Raw genomic sequence first — 14,846 nt, 5'->3', positions numbered from 1 at the left:
GATCTTACATCTGTGCTTTTCTGTGGATATATGCTTTATTCTTTGTGCTGATGAACTTTCAGTTTACATGGGAAGGATATGGCTTTATAATACTTGTCTAGTATCATTTTAAAATTTATCACCCAGTGGAAACTGACTAGAGTCCAAATTTTTACAAGGTATACTCTAATTGGACATCTTGGCTTGAGCCAGATGTCCCTGACTGTGACTAAGGAGATTTGGATGAATATAGTATAGGCTGTTGGAGACAAGCACTATGCATGAATTTGAAGTTATTAATGCTGGGAAGTTTGGGCAGAGGAGAGACTTCAAAAAGTGTCAGCTAAAATTACAAGCTCTTTTAGCTTCATCTCGTTTTTATTTGCTGCTTTTTGTGTTTATTTCATCTTTTATCCCAGGTTGCAAGGTCATATTTATAAACAGTCAAAGTTTTTTCTAATCACCATTGTCAGTTTTCTTTTTCTGTCTTTACTACAGCACTTTCCCTCTCAAGTCCAAAATGACAGGAATATTTGCACTCGATATTTCATTCACTTTGGGAAACTTTGTTGTTGTTGTTCAGTTGCTAAGTCATGTCTGACTCTTTGTGACCCCGTGGATTGCAGCATGCCAGACTTCTCTGTCCTTCACGATCTCTTGGAGTTTGCTCAAACTCATGTCCGTTGATTCGGTGATGCTATCCAGCCATCTCATTCTCTGTCATCCCCTTCTCCTCCTGCCGTCAATCTTTCTCAGGATCAGGGTATAGGCTCAAGTAAAGATTCAACCCCACAACAGGGCATTTCTCTATAAGTTATATTCAAAAATATGAGAGTGCAAAGATTCACAAGAGTGTCTCATTGAATTTCACTTTAGAAGAAGTCCATCAAGATGATGACCAGCTAAAGAACCACCAGAAATCTCAAAACAAAATCCTTAGGGGAGTTGCATTCAAGAAAACAACTCTGACTAAGAAAAAGAGCCACGAACGTAGTTCATTGCAGAAAAAAAATGTGAGTACAAAATATATTCCTTCAAAAAAAAAGCTTCTTAAATTTGATTCACATGGAAAGAATTTAGACTTACCTGCTGACCTCAGAAACTGTGCAGAAAAGAAATCTGATGTAGCTAAAGAGCATAGGAAATCATTCAATCATAGCTTATCTGATACAAAGAAAGACAAAAATCAAATTGGAAAAAAATGTGAGAAATCATCTACCTATAGCTCATCTAATGGGCCTGACAAAACTCAAACTGACAAGAAATATACTGAACAGGACAAAATTCAAACTGGAGAAGAACATGAGAAATCATCCAGCCATTGCTCATCTCTTACTAAGCATGAAAAAACCCAGAATAAAGTGAAACCCTATGAATGTAATGAATGTGGGAAGGTTCTCAGCCATAAACAAGGACTTGTTGACCATCAGAGAATCCATACAGGGGAAAAACCATATGAATGTAATGAATGTGGGATAGCCTTTAGCCAAAAATCACACCTTGTTGTACACCAGAGAACTCATACTGGAGAAAAACCATATGAGTGTGTTCAGTGTGGCAAAGCCCATGGTCATAAACATGCTCTCACTGACCATCTGAGAGTTCATACTGGGGAAAAGCCCTATGAATGTACTGACTGTGGGAAAACCTTCAGACATAGCTCAAACCTTATGCAACATGTGAGATCTCATACAGGTGAGAAGCCCTATGAATGTAAGGAATGTGGAAAGTCTTTTAGGTATAACTCATCTCTTACTGAACATGTGAGAACACATACAGGTGAAATACCATATGAATGTAACGAATGTGGAAAAGCCTTTAAGTATAGTTCATCCCTTACTAAACATATGAGAATTCATACAGGTGAGAAACCCTTTGAATGTAATGAATGTGGGAAAGCTTTCAGCAAGAAGTCACACCTCATTATACATCAAAGAACTCATACTAAAGAGAAACCCTATAAATGTAATGAATGTGGAAAAGCCTTTGGACATAGCTCATCTCTTACTTACCATATGAGAACTCATACAGGTGAAAGTCCATTTGAATGCAATCAGTGTGGGAAGGCCTTCAAACAAATTGAAGGTCTTACTCAACATCAGAGAGTTCATACTGGGGAGAAACCCTATGAATGTAATGAATGTGGGAAAGCTTTTAGCCAAAAGTCACACCTCATTGTACATCAGAGAACTCATACAGGAGAGAAACCCTATGAATGTAATGAATGTGGAAAAGCCTTCAATGCAAAGTCACAACTTGTAATACATCAGAGATCCCACACTGGAGAGAAACCTTATGAATGTAATGAATGTGGAAAAGCCTTCAAACAAAATGCATCCCTTACCAAACATATGAAAACTCATTCAGAAGGGAAATCTCATGAGTGAAATTAGAGTGGGAAATCTGAACAAAAGGTTTTATTTAAACTTATAAGTATTCTGAACTTAAAGGATATTAGAAAGCCTTTAATAAGAAGTCACACCTTGTTATGGATGAGAGAATTTGAAAATGAATCTTCACATAGAAGAAATGGATGGAGAGTTTAAATTTGATACTAAACCTTTTGTATAAAATATTGTTATAAATGATCTATATATTCAGACTGAAATATAAAGCTTTTAAAATTGTTAATAAATAACCAGTACACTAGAGAACCAGATTACATATTCTGACAATTCCTGAGTGGCTTGAGTGTTGTGTCTTTAAGCACCATGTATGAGAATTAAGTTTGCATATCTGTTTAGTGCCATGTATAAACGTCTGTGACTGTTGGTATAAGCTTCATCTTTGATGCTATCACACAGGTCTTTGTATTATCAGAAAACTTTATAAGAGGATTATTATTTATATAAAAATGTTAATGCAAAATTAAGAGAAAATGAAAGAAATCAGTTGAGGACATGCAGGTGCCAAAAGGGAATACTATCAAAGATAACATTGTTGGGTGAAATAAGCAGGTTGCTCAACTATGTATATAGTTTGTTCCCATCTATGTACAAAAGGGTGTGTGTGTGTTTGCATGTCTGTCTCTGTGTATGTATATATTAATATGTTTGTATACATGTATTTGTGTGTATGTATGTATGTGTGTATGTGTATATACATGTTTTTTTATGTAAATAGATTGGTTTGAAAAAATACAGAAGAAACTTAGGGGTTGCCTTTGGGCACAGGCCTACAGGAATGAGGTCTGGGATAGGAGAGAGACCTCCTCTTTATTGTATACTGCTTAAATTTTAAAATCATGTACATATATTATTTTCACAATTAAAATCCTTTTAATATGTATAAATCAACACTAATGAAAATTTTCACTGAACCCACTCTGTGATGTGATTTGACTAAGTAAAACTTTCTAGGCTTATTCATAAATGAGCATATGGTATTAAATTTGATATTGAATTCACAAAGGCTTTTCTTATCAAACATATTCTTTCATTAAAATAATAAATTACAACTATTACTTGGAGCTGTTTCTTTTATTTACTATAATTTTAAAGACTGAAGATGAACTGTGATTGTAGCTGAATAAAAGGGGTTTTCTGAACAATCACTCCACTTTATCTCATATTCAAAGTGCTTTTATACAAATACCTCAATCTGGGATTTCAAATGTACTGCAACAAATGGCTCTACTTCCTGTTCTTGCCCAATAGCAGACCTTGTGAATAGATCAGTGCACTCTTTCTGAGTGAATCTAGACTTGGCCTCAGAGTATTCTCAAGCATGCATTCTAGAAGGTACTGTTAATGCATTTGGGTTTGCACAGGAAACCTGTTTTGCTATTTTCCTCATGAGTTATAGATTTAAAAATACAGCTGAACTGTTCTAAAATGTAAGTTGTTACACTAAAAACAGTAACATAAGGACAAAAAATGGTTTTGTAATATAAGATAAGAATAATGTTTGATATATATGTCATCTTTTACATTTTTCATAGCACATTCACTACATTACCTGATTTGTTCCTCAGAATAAACATGAGTTGGTAAGAAAGACTCTAGTCATGGTCAATACTTCTCAATAAATATTTCAAATAAATAAGTACTGTTCTAGCATAATTATAGATCCTTAATAATATGTGGTTAAATGCTATCTTTGCAAATATTTCCGGTCCCAGCAGCTGCCTACTGACCTCATTTTTTTGAGAATTGAAAGGTATAAATATTTAAAATAGAACTTGTGTTTGTGTGTGTACATGTACACATGCATGTATTGAAAGATCAACTCATGAATATTATGCACTCATTACCAAGTAACTTACGTACTCTCAGGTGAAGACAATGAAATCTGAAAGTCATTTCCATCAGTAATTTATTACCAAATGAAAATCTGGCACTATACACAGAATGAATTCATCACTGTCTAGAGCTGTAATAAATCTCACTTTTTAGAAGAATAAAGCAGTTGCATGTATGACCAGATTAACTTTCTTACATCTCTTGGAGAACCCACAATAGTGCCACACCTGGGATGGCCAAGAGTATAGTGTGCCTGAACATTAAAAATGAATGCTGAAATTCGTCCTGTGCAGTAAAAAATGAATTAAAATTTAGCATCAATGAATGAGGAAATAATATTTGAAAACAACTAGAGGCAAACAGTGAAAGAAAATAGACATACAGATGTGAGTCCAAATCAATGATACGGTTGGTTGGGCGTGCATCACAATGGCCTGGAAGGCTTGTTACTAGAAAGACTTTAGAAACAGGCCCCACCCACAAAATTTCTGACTCAGTAAGTTTGTGATCTGGCCTGAGAATTTGCATTTTAAATAAGTTTACAGAAGATGATGTTGGTCGGGGACCACACTTTGAGAATCACTAATCTGAATAATTGTTTAAGTAAAATTTTAAAATATTTTTAAATGTTCCTGAAATATTTCTTCAATATAAAGAAGAGGAAGGGCATATATCTGTGGAGTTAGTTATTATATTAACAGTTTTAAAACAGTTATTTCTTCATGAACTTTTGATCACGTGTATATTATTTGCTGGGCACTATTATAAATCTTAGGGACATAGCAGTCAACAAAAAAAGAAGGAAAGAAATCTTGTCCTCAGCTTAATTCTAGAGTGGGAGACAGGCAGTAAATCTAAATATAGTTGCCCCACAGGGGATTGGTTCCAGGACCAGCCAGTTACCAAAATCTGAGAATGCTTAAGTCCTATAGTTGGCCCTATATCCAAGGGCCATATCCAAGAACTCAACCAACCATGGATTGTGTAGTACTGTATATATTTATTGAAAAATATGCATGTATAATTGGACCCATACAGTTCAAACTGTAAGCAAAATATAGAATATGACAGAGGGTGACGAGTGGTATGGCAAAGGACAAAACAGAGAAGGGGAATGCAATTGTAAGAGAATGCAGTTTTAAATTTGATGGTAGTGGTGATGGAGTAAGCTCAATCTCACTTAGTGGTGACACAGTCTTGAAGAGTGCAGAAGCAAGTCATATATATATGATGAAAGAGCTTTCCAGACATACATGTTTTAGAATCTGAAGGTGTGGAAAGAGAAAGATGCTGAACATACAGAAGAGGAAAAAGTAAGAAAATTTTCCATTAAATCAAAAATTTTAAATAATCAGGTTTGCAAGAGAGGTAGAAAGCAAGATCTCTCTCTCTCTCTCTCTCTCTGTCTTTCTAATGGGAGAGCACACAAACAAGCAGTTTATTTATTTAAGTCAGAAGCAAGACAGAAATACATACTCCGAGAAAAAGGGTATGGGCATCCTCTCTGATGAGGAGGAGCATAGTAAAGAGGTAATTTTCATTTTTATTTTTAAAGGATTTCATTTTCCCAGTTAGACATTTGAAAAAAAAATCTTTTTTTTTTTGGCTGAGACAAATGGTTTGCAAAAAAAAAAAAAGATCTCTCATACACTGCTTTTCGTAGTCAAGTTAGTACAACCTATTTAAATGTAAATCTGACAGTGTACACTGCACTTCATACTTCCAGGAATCTCTTCTATGATACACAGTTAAGGTGTAATATAGTGATCACAGAATACAGAGAAGTTGGATAAAGCAGTCAATTGCCAATTAATTGATTAAAGTATGACACCCTCATTAGATAGAATTTGATGTGGCAGAGGAAGATAACTTGAGAGAAAACACACAGTTGGCTTTTTTTTTTTTTTTTTTTTAACATGAAAAACCACAAGACTGAGTTTATAGCAACCTCAGCTACTGGAAAATGAGGAGAGAATCCCAGAAAAGAGGCACGAAGAGGGAGGACCTCAGATTATGTGAATAAACTGCCCTAGTCTCCGGCTGACCATGAACCATGCATGGTGGCACAACTATCTTTTTGTCTTTTGAACTGAGCTTTCTTTTGCGCTGCTACTGCAGAGAAAGAGTTTAAAGTTTGAGTTCAACAATGTTAATTACTTGATAAAAGCATTAACACTCCTCCAAGAAATATACAAAATCCTGAATTGTCATGATTTATCACTCACAATATCTAGGATACAAGAAAATTCAGATTAGGAAAATGTGACCCCATTTCAAGAAAACAACCAACCCAGAAATTGGAATAGCAAATGAGGATATTATTATAGATATTATAACTATGCTTAATGAAATAAAATATGCTCCAAATGAATAAAGATTTTTTAACTCAAGGAAGAAATGGAAATGAAAGAAAAACCAAAATAAAATTCTAGAACTGAAAACACAATGTCTGAAATTTAAAATTCACAAGATAAATGTACCAAATGTAAATTACAGGGAAAAGAGTCACTGCCTTGAAATAGATCCGTAGAAATGATCAAACAAGTGAGAGAAAAATGATGACAAGACATTAACCTGCGACCTGTGGGACCAAAAAAAAAAAAGTCTTACATCTATGTAGATGAACTCCCAAAAGGAGAGTGAGGAGAGAATGGGACATACTAAATATTTGAAGATATAATGGTTATTTCCCCAAGCTTGGTAAATGATATACTGATTTGAGAATCTTGGCAAACTCCTAATAGGATAAAAATGAAGAAAACCATGATTAGAAACATCCTAAACACACTTGAAGATAGAAATAAAATCTTGAAAGCCAGAGAAGAAAATGACACATTTTATGTGATAAAAACAGTTTTAATGATTGGTGACTTATCATCAAAAACTGTGGAGGCCAGAAGACAACAGTGGATCAGTATCCTTAAAATGCTGCAGAAAAACAAACAAAAACCTTCAACCTCAACCTCGAATTCAATAGCCAGCAAATATATCCTTTAGAAAATGGAGGTGAAATAATGACATTTTAGATAAATGAATTAAGAGAATTTATCCCCAAATACCATAAATTTCTTTAGACTGAAGGGAAATAATACCAGATGGAAACTTGGTTCTTCAAGGAAGCATTAAAGAACATCAGAAATGGCAAATATAGAAGACTATTCTAACCTGTTGCTGCTGCTGCTGGTGCTGCTGCTAAGTCGCTTCAGTCGTGTCCGACTCTGTGCGACCCTATAGACGGCAGTCCACCAGGCTCCGCTGTCCCTGGGATTCTCCAGGCAAGAACACTGGAGTAGGTTGCCATTTCTTTCTCCAATGCATGAAAGTGAAAAGTGAAAGTGAAGTCACTCAGTCCTGTCCGACTTGTAGTGACCCCATGGACTGCAGCCCACCAAGCTCCTCCATCCATGGGATTTTCTTTAAAATACGTAGGGTTATTTAAAACAAAGTTTATAATAAATAAAATTATTATTATTATTTTTAAGGGCTTCCCTGGTGGCTCCCTGGTAAAGAGTCTGCCTGCTAATGCAGGAGACACAAGTTTGACCCCTGATCTGGGAAGATCCCACATGCTGCACAGCATCTAAGCCCATGCGCCACAACTACTGAATCCACCTGCCACTGTTAATAAGATATCCCTTATTAATTTGAAAAAATCCTTTTTATCCCTAGTCTAAGAGGTTTCTTTTTGCTTTCTTATCGTGAAAGCATATTGAATTTTATCAAATGCTTTTTTCTACATCTATGGCATATGGTTTTTCCTTTTATGCTTTTAGTAGTTTTATTTCCTGACTTTTAAACATTAATCCAACTTACATTCCTGACATAAACTCTGCTTTTTCATATGTTATTTTTATATGTTGTTGTGTAGCTCATTCCTGTTGAGTAATCTGGTTTGAATATTGTAAACTCTTTGGCCTTCCTATTATCTGATCTCTTTCTCCTCAAGTCAGTGAACCCCTGGGCTCTCTTTGAAATATTCTTCCCTGAGAATTTATCCTGAAGTCTTCCTCCAGGATGCAGACTGGGGCAATCGTAGAGCTCACTGGATCTATTTTTCAAGTATCATGGTTCTGTACTGTTATTCAGTGTCTTAAAACCACTGTTTTATATGTTTTTGTCCAGTTTCTAAGTTCTTTAAGCTAAGAGGGTGAATCCAGTTTCTTTTATTCCATCATGGATAGTTGTGTAATTCTTAACCTCCAACCCCACTCCCCTAACAGGATTTTTAAGAATGGAGTGATCACATTTATTTTCAACTTCATCTGAAACTTAAAATACAAAAAATTGCCCAAAATTTTCTGTAAAGAACACTCACAGAGAATTTATCTACATGATAAACTTATGTAAAAAACAACAGTAATTAGTGTAGTATCGTATTGGGATAGGAGTAGCTTAGTAGTAAAAAAAAAAAAAGGCTGAGATATATATACATATATATATATATATATATATATATATATCTCAGCTTGGACAATGCAGATTTGGACTGCACAGGTCCACTTATATGCAGATCTTTTTTCTATAGTAAATGCTACTTGATATATGGTTGTTAAATCTGTGGATGCAAAAACTAATACAACTTGGCAAGTGTGAAATTATCCTAAAGGGAGTTAATTGTGTGATGCAAATTTGTGAAGGTCTTAGATATTGTTATCTTATTAGTTCTAGCCCCACAATAAACTCCACCTGCTTACTGAGATAAACAGATCTAGCTAATATTTGATGCTGATCTCTTCTCCTCCAGGTTATGTATGAATAGGAACAGACTACCATTTTTTGCATCTCTCTAACATCTGTTTTTTTCTGTGTTCTGTTACCATCACTTTGTTTTTGATTGATCCATATTTCTCTACATGTACTGCTGCCATCAATAGGGTTGTAATCATGTCCATTTATGCATGATTACTTATGATACCTATACACTTTCTGTTATCTCTTGTGTATAGTTTATGTTTCTATATTTATAGTAGATAGATTTATTACTTTCAGTGTTTTTAATAGGAAAACTTCTGCATTGCTTCTGTATACTCTCACCAGATACATAGTAGGTACCAAATAAGTATTTTTGGTCACTCTTGAATTTAGAACTTTAGAACCCTGAACTCTTTTTGAACAACTTCCTAGCCCTAGCCCTTTACTTTGTCATTTTGAGTCGTTCACTTTACTCTTTCTTTCATAAGTAGTTGCATGCATGAGCCCTTTGTAAGCAGGTATTTGTTTGGTGTTCTAGGAACCAGTGGCATTGAAAGGTGTGCCAGTGGAACTTTATCTTGTGGTAATGAAAAGAATCAGGCCATTGTCAGATACTATATAAGGAAGTGATAACAGTTTTAGGAGTTTTGTCTCATTGGTTAAGTATAGCTTTGTAGTTACTATAGATTACCATGACTTTTGGAGAAGGAAATAGCAAACCATTCTAATATTCTTGCCTGGAAAATCCCATGGAGAGGAGCCTGGCAAGCTACAGTCCATGGGATTGCAAAGTGATGACAGAAGCAACTTAACACACACACACACCACGGCTTTTCCCTCAAATGTCAGTGTATGGGATTATGGTATTTACAGGTACTTATCTGAGCTGGTCTTTGAGTTTAGGGACCAGAGATCTTAAATTTTATTTGTGCATGGAGACAAGGTATTTCCTTTATTAATAAACAGTCAATTTCTTCTTTCTTCAAAATACTGTACACAGATAACTTAATTATGTTGCCTTAACGGCAACAACATTCCTATATTTCAGAGTTCCTGAAGACAACTTAAGACACAATTTTGAGATCCATCATAAACACCCAAGCCCATATCCTTCACCAAGATTATTAGCATCAGCTTTTTAAATCAAATATTATCTTCTAAGTAGGAAAGTGAAAGTAAAAGTTGCTTAGTCACATCTGACTCTTTGCGACCCCATGGACTTAGTCCATGGAATTCTCCAGGCCAGAATACTGGAGTGTGTAGCCTTTCCCTTCTCCGATGGATCTTCCTGACCCAGGAGTTGAACTGGGGTCTCCTGCATCACAGGCGGATTCTTTACCAACTGAGCTATGAGGGAAGCTAAGTAGAAAGAACCGTATTAATAGATAACAGAGGGAAAAAATGGAGAAATGTAACAAAATACTTAGCCAAGAAAGAATCAGGTAACTAAGTTACAATCAAGTAGCTAGAAATCTTTGTAAATAATAGTTCATCTGTCCATTGCAATGGTGGTACGAGGTTCTAATTTTAGTGTTGGTAGGAGGTGGTAGACTTGGAAATGCTGGTTCGTGTCCACTGTGCAGAGCCTCCTCTTGCGTGCGTGCTAAGTATCCTCAGTCACATCTGACTCTGCAACCCCACGGACTGGAGAAGGAAATGACAGCCCACCCCAGTAGTCTTGCCTGGAGAATCCCATGGACGGAGCCTTCTCTTATCTGTGTATAAAACAGTTTGCCTAGTAGGAGCAGCATTCAACTTCATTTCTCACATATCTTAGTGATCTCAGAGGAAGGGATAGTCCTCTTTCATTAATGAGTCTCTCTGTTTGTTCCCTAGACTCAGTTTTTTTCTATTTGTTTTAGGACCTTGATTTAATGATTATTTCATAATTTAGTCTCTCCTTGTTCTAATTTTAGACATTCAAAATTTTTTTCTTTTATAAGAACATCGTATGTAACAATACTTTTTTATTTACCTTTTAATCTTATTCTCTCCTTTCATTATCAAACTTTTCATACTCCTGCCTAACAGCCTCAATTCTATTCTGCTTTAATCTTCAAATTTAGACTCTGATTATCTGTTTTTAGCTCAGTTGGTAAAGAATCTGCCTGCAATGCAGGAGACTCCAGTTCGATTCCTGAGTTGGGAAGATTCCCTGGAGAAGGGATAGGCTGCCCACTTCAGTATTCTGGCCTGGAGAATTTCATGGACTGTATAGTCCATGGGGTTGCAAAGAGTCGGACATGACTGAGCGACTTGCACTTTGTCTGTTTTTCTACTGAAATTATTTTTAAGGGACCCCTGAACCCTGAATTCTTTCTTGATGGAAACCTGTTCTTCGTCCTTTCCATGCTCAGGCTTTCTGCTGCATTTGATATTTTGTCTTTGCTTGTGTGACATCACTAGATTACTTTCTGTTTTAATCTCTTTCCAGGTGCTTTTTTTGTTAGTTTCACTTCCTCCCTAGCAGAAATGCATGTCCTTTTAAGGTTTATATTTTAGTTGTTTATTTCTTATCCCAAAGAATTCATGCATTCTGATATCCTCAAAAATAGTCCTCCCATGTCATTAATTCCCTGATACATCTTTTTCCACTCACGTATCTCATTTGAATTCCCCATAGCTTCCCTGCTTAGAGTATATCTCTGTTTGAATGTCCCACTTCACTTTAATTCTTTATGGTCAAGTTTTACCACTTTATGGTAAAACGTGAAATCACCAACTTCCTCTCAGTAGCCTTTTTCCTTCTTCAGTATTTCTATCATTTGTACCACTATTACCTGGCACTATTAGCGCCTTTATTAGTACCACCACCATTAATTCCAGCTTTCTTGGATAGAAATCAAATATACTTATGAACCTCATTTTCAAGAAATTCTTCTTAATCAATGTCAGTACATTTTTGTTTCTTTTTCTTTTTGTGTTTTATAACACATACTAAATTCTTATGTATTACCCTGATCCAGGCCCATGTCATTTATATAATACTTTCTTTGCTGAATTTGATAGCCTTATTCTGTTATCCATTTTAGATGAAATTAACAAGCACTTCATCCAAAACATAACACATTTTATCATATTGCTACTATGACAGGGTACTTCATTTTTCTATGTTCTACTACATTGTATTTCTGTTTGTCAGAAGTTGTTATATGATCCTGTTTTATTTTTCCTTTCTTATTTTTACCTCTGCTTTCTGAAGACATATACTTGAATTAGTATCATTGACTCTTTGTCATGTCATGTACTTTTTACATCTTTATCTTTAAAAAAATATTATTTTTGGCTGCATCAGGTCTTACTTGTGGCATGCAAGATCTTCATTTGTGGCATTTAGGATCAAAGGTGCATGGGCTCTTTGTTGTGTGTGGGCTTCTCTCTAGTGGTGCATGGGCTCCAGAGCATGGAAGCTCTGTAGTTTGCAGCAGGCAGGCTCTCTAGTTGAGGCTCACTGGCTCAGTAGTTGTGGCACATGGGCTTAGTTGCCTTGCAGAATGTGGGATCTTAGTTCCCTGACCAGGGATTGAACCTGTGTCCCTGGCACTGGAAGGTGAGTTTTTAACTACTGGACCACCAGGGAAGTCCTTATATCTTTATCTTTGATTATACTATGACTTTTGTCTCAGTGCTGTCATTTCTTTTACCACACTTATCTATATTAATCTCTCCTTTAAACTACCATATTAATCTGAACATATACTGTATTAAATCACTGCAGATGGTGACTGCAGCCATGAAATTAAAAGACGCTTACTCCTTGGAAGGAAAGTTATGACCAACCTAGATAGCATATTGAAAAGCAGAGACATTACTTTGCCAACAAAGGTCCATCTAGTCAAGGCTATGGTTTTTCCTGTGGTCATGTATGGATGTGAGAGTTGGACTGTGAAGAAGGCTGAGTGCCGAAGAATTGATGCTTTTGAACTGTGATGTTGGAGAAGACTCTTGAGAGTGCCTTGGACTGCAAGGAGATCCAACCAGTCCATTCTGAAGGAGATCAGCCCTGGGATTTCTTTGGAAGGAATGATGCTAAAGCTGAAACCCCAGTACTTTGGCCACCTCATGCGAAGAGTTGACTCATTGGAAAAGACTCTGATGCTGGGAAGGATTGGGGCCAGGAGGAGAAGGGGACGACAGAGGATGAGATGGCTGGATGGCATCACTGACTCGATGGACGTGAGTCTGAGTGAACTCCGGGAGTTGGTGATGGACAGGGAGGCCTGGTGTTCTGCGATTCATGGGGTCGCAAAGAGTCAGACACGACTGAGCGACTGAACTAACTAACTAATACTGTATTATTTTTGTTTTAACAGCACTGGTTTACTTTTAATATATATTTTTCTGCAACTGATGAGTGAGCTTTGTTTTCCGCTTTACATTCCAGAGGGAAGAAATAATGTCTTCTACTTAATCCTGCATATTATCTCTAAAGTCAGAGCCTTAATTCCAAAGCACAAAGCTTCAGGAAAACAAATAGTATCACAGCATGATGTTAGAAAATTCTTCAAATGATGGTTCTACACATTAGAAGAATTGGAATTCAATAACCAGTTGGATAAACACAAGTAAAATTAAATTATAAGGAAAAGCTATTCAAGAGGAAGATCATGAGTATAATGGTTTGAGGGAAATATTAAATCTCAGCTCAAATCTTTTTAAACAACTCAGCATTTCTAGAAGATAAAGATGTCACAATTATGACACAAATGCTTAGAGCTTAAAACACAATTCTGCTTCTATTGGTATTTTTTAAAGGTAACTTATAAATGAAAAATAATTTTAGCTATAAGAAAAGATGCATTTGTACCTCAAACCTTACTTATTCTGGAAACAACTTAAATGTAAAGCCATAGCTTAGTACTAATGGAATCTGAGAAAATTTGTATGAGAGAAACATACATGTAATTTATGTGGTAAATCTTAAAAATTATGAGAGACATACTGGAGAAAAACCCTATCCTTGTACCAAGTGTGGGAAAGCTTTCAGCCATATTTCTACCCTTACTCAACATCAAAGAATTCACACTGTAAAGAAACCATATGCATGTGTCAAATGTGGAAAAGCCTTCAGCCAGGGCACACATCTTATTGAACATCAAGGAACTCATTCTGGGGAGAAATTCTACCAGTTTAAGGAGTGTAGGAAAGTTTTTTGCCACAGCTCATCACTAATCTGACATCAGAGAATTCACCCAGGAGAAAAACTGTACAAATGTAATGAATGTGGAAAAACCTTCAGCCACAACCCAGCCTTCATTCAACATCAGAAAATTCATGCTGGAGAGAAACCTTACGAATGTAATGAACGTGGAAAAGCTTTTAGTCCGAGTACTAATCTTATTCAACATCAAAAAGTCCATACTAGGGAGAAACCTTATGAGTGTAATGAATGTGAAAAAGCCTTTAGTCATAGATCATCCCTTAAAAATCACAAGAGAATACATATTGGAAGAAAACCCTATCCTTGTAATAAGGTGGGAAAACTTTCAGCCATATTTCTGCCCTTACTCAACATCGAAGAATTCACACTGAAAAGAAACCATATGCATGTGTCAAATGTGGAGAAACCTTCAGCTGGAGTACACATCTTATTGAACATCAAGAAATTCACTCTGTGGATAAATCCTACCAGTGTAAGGAATGTAGGAAGGTTTTTTTTTTTTTTTTTTTTTTAACCACAGCTCATCACTAATCTGGCATCAGAGAATTCACACAGGAGAAAAACCCTATGAGTGTAATGAATGTGGAAAGGCCTTTAATCGGAGTGCACATCTTACTGAACACCAGAGAACTCACACTGGAAAGAAACCTTATGTTTGTAAGGAATGTGGAAGAACTTTCAGCCGAAGTACGTACCTTACTGAACATCTAAAACTACATTCTGGTGAGAAATCCTATCAGTGTAATGGATGTCAAAAACTATTTTGCTATAGA

At 35.9% G+C, this 14,846-nt stretch overlaps 1 protein-coding gene across 4 annotated transcripts in view; it reads left to right on the top strand.

Moving 5' to 3' along the window:
* ZFP37 (ZFP37 zinc finger protein) overlaps window positions 1–14,846 on the top strand; it is a 95,362-nt gene that overhangs the window by 13,222 nt on the left and 67,294 nt on the right. Inside the window, exon 4 of one of the 4 annotated variants that reach the window (XM_003586435.6) lies at window positions 856–3,439. The exons of the other annotated variants lie outside the window; for them this stretch is intronic. Within the exon in view, the coding sequence (XP_003586483.2) occupies window positions 856–2,366 (1,511 nt within the window). The 3' untranslated portion in view covers window positions 2,367–3,439. Of the gene's footprint in view, window positions 1–855; window positions 3,440–14,846 lie in introns of those variants that run through there. 4 annotated transcript variants of the gene reach the window in all.

The sequence above is a fragment of the Bos taurus genome, chromosome 8, assembly GCF_002263795.3.
Source record: "Bos taurus isolate L1 Dominette 01449 registration number 42190680 breed Hereford chromosome 8, ARS-UCD2.0, whole genome shotgun sequence".
In the NCBI taxonomy this organism is placed as follows: Eukaryota; Metazoa; Chordata; class Mammalia; order Artiodactyla; family Bovidae; genus Bos; species Bos taurus.
Note: the sequence above shows the minus strand (reverse complement) of the source record. Positions and strands in the feature narration are given on the sequence as shown.